The 6,759-nt window shown below is 59.2% G+C and overlaps 1 protein-coding gene across 1 annotated transcript in view; it reads left to right on the forward strand.

Annotated features, from left to right (window-relative positions):
* The first annotated feature begins 2,164 nt into the window (after positions 1 to 2,164).
* IGSF21 (immunoglobin superfamily member 21) overlaps positions 2,165 to 6,759 on the forward strand; it is a 75,337-nt gene continuing 70,742 nt past the window's right edge. The window contains exons 1-2 of the mRNA XM_044913816.1: positions 2,165 to 2,170; positions 2,327 to 2,448. Coding sequence (XP_044769751.1) covers positions 2,165 to 2,170; positions 2,327 to 2,448 — 128 coding nt within the window. The remainder of the gene's footprint in view (positions 2,171 to 2,326; positions 2,449 to 6,759) is intronic.

Here is a 6,759-nt window from a genome sequence, read left to right on the forward strand (position 1 = left end):
AGGAGCCGGCTGCCTGGGGGCGGAGGGGGGCGCTAAGAGCATCTGCTCCAGTCCTCAGTCCCTGGGGGCCCCCGCCCCCAGAGCCAGAGCCGTGCCAGGAGCCCCCCGCATGTGCCCTCGGCTGAATCTCCTTTCCTCTCTAAGCCACACACGGTTTCTTCATCTGTAAAATGGGCAAGCTGCTGTGCGTTGCACTCACTTCCCAGGGGCACTTGTGGGTCCGCACAAAGTGATGGCACGTTTCTCGTCTGGGGCCAGATAATTCTTTGGGGTCATCCTGTGCATCGAGGGATGGGGACGGCATCCCTGCTCTCTGCCGCCAGATGCCCACACCAAACCACCGTCCCGCCAGGCTTTGACACCGAAAATGGCTCCACTCCTTCCCAAATGGCCCCTGGGGAGCAGGCAAAATCATCCCTCCTGCTGAGGGCCCTGGTTTGAAGGTGCTCTGCTGCTCTTCCTCCCTCATCCCCCAGTCTCGGGGTCCCCTCTCTGGCAACCCGGGGGGACCCGAGCTGCAGAAGAGGCGAACTGAGAGCACACAGCCCCACAGGGGAAAACAAGTGAAGAGGATGAGCTGAAGATAAGCCCAGAGGAGTCAGAGGGACGTGAGCTTAGGGATGGGTAAGGAGAAACCGTGCAGCGGGGAGTCCTACTGCTGATCCCCCCAAGACAGGGTCCTGGAGCTTGTCGCCATTCCAACCCTGCCTGTGGGGCCCCCTGGGGCCCCCGGGACTGTTAGGGGCCTCTTTACTCCTTATGAGCTTGCAGACCGTGGTGGGGGTTGGGGGGAGGTGACACATACCGATGTGGGCCCGTGCCTGGCACACAGCTGGTGTTCAACAAACGCTAGCTTGGATTGCATTGAACCTGGGTCCCCTAAACCAGCCACAATGCCACGTAGGCCAGACAGATGTGGTCCAAGTCAGCTTCGATCCAGAGGTGCCCAGAGGAACCCAGCTGCACCCAGGCCGGTCCTCTCGGGAAGGCTACAGATCCGAGCAGCTTTCAGCGTCCCCCCGCGCCCAGCCCCTTGGAGAAGGCCGGCCCTGGACACCGCCCTCCCAGCCGGCCCCCCTGCCTCCACCACGCAGAGCTGCAGGGAGTTAATTCCACTTCTCCAGGCCCAGGCATGAGGCCTCCCTGGCCGCAGGCTGTTAGCGCGGAGCCCAGCTGAGCCGCGAGAGGCTGCAAACTCCCGGTCTATAATAGAGTTGCTGACGCAGGCGGAAAACTGTAGGGAAAACTGCAGCCGAGTAAACAGATAAATAATTGTAACAGTGACAACACATACCTTGCTGCTTTGTGGAGTAACACTTTCATTAGCTGGAGGCAGTGCGGGCATGGGGAGGCGGCAGCGGGCGGCAAGCCGGAGCGCGGGACACTTGGGTCCGACTTTTTAATCGGCCGTGAACAGCTGGGCTCTGGGGCAGCCTTTGTCTTCCAGCGCAGGCTTTATTGTCACCTCCTGAGGTCCCCCCACTTCTCCGGGCCTCTGTGCTCCAAGGGGGAGGTGGGGACCTCATGACCTCCCTGCAGGCTTGTCCCAAGGGCAGCCTGGAAGAGGGTGAGCCCGCATGCTGTCCAGGGGGCTCCATCCCCAGGTCAGTAGATTGGGTGCTCCCCAGTCTCCTCAAGGGCCCCCTGCCTCCAGACAGGCCTCTCCCTAAATAGAGTTCAAGGTGACCTCCACCACATTGCCTTCAGGGACAGTTGAGCTCCCCTGACTTCCAGGCCTTCCAGGATCTGGCGCTTTTGGTTTCTTACCATTTCCTTTCTGCCCCAGGCACTCTGAACACAATCTTCTTTCCCCGAACGTAGCATACCTGCTCTTTCCCACACAGGGCCTTTGCTCTTGCTGTCTCCTCTGCCTACAGAGCACGCCCACCTTTTGCCAGGCCTCCTCCTGCTCTTCCTTCAGAAGGCAACTTAGACCTCGCTCCTCCAGGAAGCCCGCTATGATGACCCTATCATCAGATGGGGATTGCCTGCCTGGGCTCCCCTGCCATTCTGGGCCTACCCCTGACAGAATTTACCAGAAATAATTGCCGGGGAGAAAAGCCAGCTCTGCTCCTTCCTGGCATAGGACCTCAGGAAGTCCCTTCCCTCCAGAGCCTCAGTTTACACATCAGTAGAGTGGGGATGACCTGGGAGGGTTCTAGTGATGGCGGTGACATGTCCCCTGGAGGCCTCTCCCAGGGCACCGGGGTGTTGGGCGTCCTGGCCTCTACGTCTCCCAGTGTCCCCCAACCCCGCGCGCGCTGTCTGGAGCAAAGGGGCGGGGCTGGCCGAGCGCTCCCCTGTAGCTGTCTGTGCTCTGTTGCAGGTGACGGACGGCGGCACCATCAAGCAGAAGATTTTTACCTTTGACGCCATGTTCTCCACCAACTACTCGCACATGGAGAACTACCGCAAGAGAGAGGACCTGGTGTACCAGTCCACCGTGAGGTGAGGGGCCGGGCGCCGGGGCCACTTCTCTGGCCCTTTCCCATCGTCTGTCCTGTGATGCTCTGGGGGGTTCTCAGGGTCACCCTTCAGGGGCTCAGAAGGCAGGGCTGGGGGCTGTGCTGCAGAGGGGAACCCAGAGCCTCGAGGGGCCTCCCCCCGGAAGGAAGAGCAAGGAGGGTTCAAGTCACAACTCGCCCCATGCAGCAGACCGGCCACATCGGCCCCCCCAGCCGGCTCCTCGAACAGTCCTGCCAGGTGGGTTGTCCAAACTCAGTTTCCAGGAGAAGACACTGAGGTCCAGAGAGGGTGAGCAATGTGCCCCACGTCCTGCAGCCAGCAGGGACAGAGCTGGGACGTGAGCCCGTTCTGCCTGGCTCAGAAGCCCCGGGGAACACGCTCTCCTGTTCCCCACAGGCCCCTGCCCAGCAAGGCAAATGGACCCTAAACAATTGGACCCTGGGTCAGAAGAGGCAGCAGGACGGGAAGAAAGAGTCCTTGGGGATGGTGATACTTAACATGTTTACCCCTACCCCTTTTCTAGAAGACTCTAAGGTAGCTGATCCCATTCTTGCCATGTTCCCGTGTGGGTGCCAGGCACCGCACCCACCCCGTGTACTCTCTAAAAGGCCCCAATCCTATTTTACCCCTACCACTCATTTGCCAGAGTGCCACTCTCCCTCTGGTGACATGGTGAGCTCCTCATCAGTCTTCAGAGCCCAGCTAAGCATGCCCTCCTGTGGGACACCTAATTTAGACGGCCCCTCGCCCTAGCAGAGCGACTCTCCCCCAAAGCCAGATGGCTGCTGGTCCTCTAGTGCCCATCCCTCCATGAGATGGGGGGGAGCCTCACTGCATTCATGACAAGTAGCTTCACACAGGCACTGAACGTGCACGGTCTCGCACACAGACACACGTATGTGCGTTTTCCCACACGACACAGCCAAATGCTTTGCCTGATGCCCAGGCAGAAAGCAGCGGTCTGCAGGCCTGGCACATAGTAGGTGCACAGTGAAATTTACACACTGATGAGGTGACCCTGGGTATGCTCCTCTGCCCTTTGGGCCTCAGTTTCCCCCTGGATAAAATTAGAAAACGGGACGGGAAGGTTGCCCAGGGCTCACCCAGCCCTGCATAAGGAATCTGGCAGGTGACCCTTCCCTGCACACTTTGTGAGAAGGAAGGTGGGTGTGCTCCCCTGGAGGACCTTTCTGGGTCCCCCTCCTCTCTGGGCTTTGTGCCAGCAGCTGAGAACCAGCCCTTGTTGGGGGAATCTGGTGAGCATGTGGACGCGAGGGATGCGGAAGAGGCGTGCAAATGGCCACCTAGATGCCTTTATTCATGTCGATGATTTCCCCTGTACCTGCTTCCAAAAAGGATTTAGGGCTCCTTAAAATATTAAAGCACACCTAAGACCAGCCAGTTACAACCAAGATGAAAACCTCATTTTGGAGAAGAAAATAACCGTCCTGGGAGCCACAGATGGTTCTGCAGAAGTGAGCACTCAGATCGCCCCACTGCTTCCCAGAAACCCGCAGCCTCCACCCCACCCCCACATGGTTACCCTGGTCTCTGAGAAGCGCCCTCCCCCAGCCTATCCCCTCATTTCAAGCACCCCACTGGAGTCCTAAGCCAGGAAGAAAGCCCAAGACCACCAGACCAGCCCTGTCCCCCACCCTCTCGTGCTCACTGGAGCACCCAGAGCCCAGCCCCAGTACCCGTCCCAGAAGACCTGGTTCAGAACCAGCTCAGCCACTTCCTACTGAGTGACCTTGGACGAGGCCCTCAACCTCTCTCGGTGTCAGTTTCTTCACCTGCAAAGCAGACTTAAATCGGATCGGCTTCACACCATCGCTGTGGGATTTAAGTGAGATTTCTGTCCTGGGGCCTGAGTTCCAATCCTGGCCCCTCCACCCCCTAACTCTGTGCCTGAGTTGCCCCCATCTCTAGAAGGGATGACAATAGTGAGCAGCTCCCTGCAGCCTTGCGAGGGTCCCCCAGTTAATTCACATTAAAGTGCTGCCACGGTCGCTGAGCGGTGCATGTTTGCCGTTCTTGCCCAGAAAAACCCCTCCTTCTTCCACCATAAAACACGCTCACCTTTTTCCAGATCGCATAAAGACCCCTTATGTGTCCTCTGGCTCTTCTAATCCTCATGAAAAAACCCTGCAAATGCACGCGCAGATGTTACTGCTTTCTGTAGCCCCGGTTTATAGCTAGGGTTAAAGTGCAGCAAGGTCAAGGGACTTGCCCCGGGGTTGGTGGCTGGAATGACACAGACTGAATCAGAGCCCACGCCGCCTCGTCCTGAGCCTACACCATGCTGCCCTGCTCATCTTGCAACCAAGGAAACCGAGGCCCAGGCAGGGAGGGGACTCGCCCAGGGTCACACAGCTATGCTGACTTGTGGCCAGTGCCCTTTCCTTCCCCAGCCTCGGCTCCAGTGGTGGTCTCCCAGGCAGAGCACACCAGGGCAAAGGAGCCTTGAGGAGGCCACAGCGGAAGGGAAGGAAGGAGTCTAAGCGGATCGCGGAGAGCTGCTAGCTAAAGGAGGCTGTGTCTCCAGGCTTCAGGGCCCCATTAGGGCTGGTGGTGGGGTGCAGGACTCCGCATTTACATATAAATGAAGATATTTACAAATTAATGCATCTCAACTAGAGAGAGTCCCAGCTCCACAGCTGTCTGAGCCACTTCCTCTTCAGCTGGGGAAAGTAGGGGGAGAAGGAGGCTGAGATCACCAAGAATTGGCAGGGAGCAATTCTCAGGCAGCTGAAAGGAGCCCCAGGGACTCCCAAAGCGTCTCCTCCCACTGGTGGGGTTCCCGGAGGGATGGGCGTCGGGTGGGGTGACGGGACTTCTACCTCCTGGGCAGGGGTGCAGGTGTGACATCCCAGTTCATGACCTTGGGCAAGTCATTGCCCCTCCCAGTGCCCCAGAGGCCCCATCTATCAAATGTCTATAGAATGAACCTCAGAATCCAGAACTCCCAGCTTGGAACTGACAGTAATGTATTCCTTCAGAGGATATTTAATTGAGCAGTTACTAGAAGCCTGGCATGGTGGAAGGTGTCTTGGGGGATCAGTGGGGAACAAGAAAGACCTGGCATTAAACTCTTAGGGGGGGAAGACAGTAAACAAGGAAAGCAAGACATAAGTAAATTTATCAGTACACAGTCCACAAAGGTGTGAATTTGAATGGCGATTGTATAACGGGGGCAAGCAGGGTGAAGCGCCAGGGAAGGACCACTGTGCTGGGGTGCCGTCCGAATGGTTGGCCGAGGCCTGGGTGATGGGAAGGAGCCATCATGGTAGGGACGAGGACGATGTGGCAGAGGTCCACACCCACCTTCAGCACCCTGACCCCTCCGCAGGCTTCTCAGGCTGCCAGAGCCCCACTCAGCTTGCTCATGGAGTGAGGCGGATGTGTCAGGGCATCCCCAGAGCAGCCTTGGCCGATGGGAGGTGTTGGGTGGATCCCCCGCCCCCCTGCCTCTTGGGTGAGACTAATCAGATGGATGTTCACTGTCCCCTCGAACTCTCCAGCATGAATGAGGCTGAGCGGCTCCCCCAGAAAAACCTCTGTGATGCACCGTATTGGCTTCTTCCCTCCCCACTATTCTCCACTCCTTTCCCAGCTCCCTGGGACACCTTTGCAAATTAGCCACTGGCTCCTGAATCCTTGTCACAAGGTCTGCTTCTTTGGGGACCCCCTGAGTGGGGAGGCATGATAAGGGTGACAGTTCCACCTGCTGGCTTCCTGCACATCGCCATCCTCCACACCTGCCACCACACCTGCCTCCACGACTGTGCCTCAGCCCCACGCACCTGTCCCACCTCAGCCCCGAGCACTTGTCCCACCTCAGCTCCATGCACCTTCCCCACCTCAGCCCCTGTGCACCTGCCCCACCTCAGCCCCATGCACCTGTCCCCCCTCAGCCCCGAGCACCTGCCCCACCTCAGCCCCGAGCACCGGCCCCACCTCAGCCCATGAACCTGTCCCACCTCAGCCCCATGCACCTGCCCCACCTCAGCCCCGAGCACCTGCCCCACCTCAGCCCCGAGCACCGGCCCCCCCCCAGCCCATGAACCTGTCCCACCTCAGCCCCGAGCACCTGCCCCACCTCAGCCCCGAGCACCTGCCCCACCTCAGCCCCATGCACCTGTCCCACCTCAGCCCAAACCACCTGCCCCACCTCAGCCCCATGCATCTGCCCCACCTCAGCCCATGAACCTGTCCCACCCCAGCCCCATGCACCTGCCCCACCTCAGCCCCGAGCACCTGCCCCACCTCAGCCCCGAGCACCGGCCCCACCCC

The sequence above is a fragment of the Neomonachus schauinslandi genome, chromosome 4 (assembly GCF_002201575.2).
Source record: "Neomonachus schauinslandi chromosome 4, ASM220157v2, whole genome shotgun sequence".
NCBI lineage: Eukaryota > Metazoa > Chordata > Mammalia > Carnivora > Phocidae > Neomonachus > Neomonachus schauinslandi.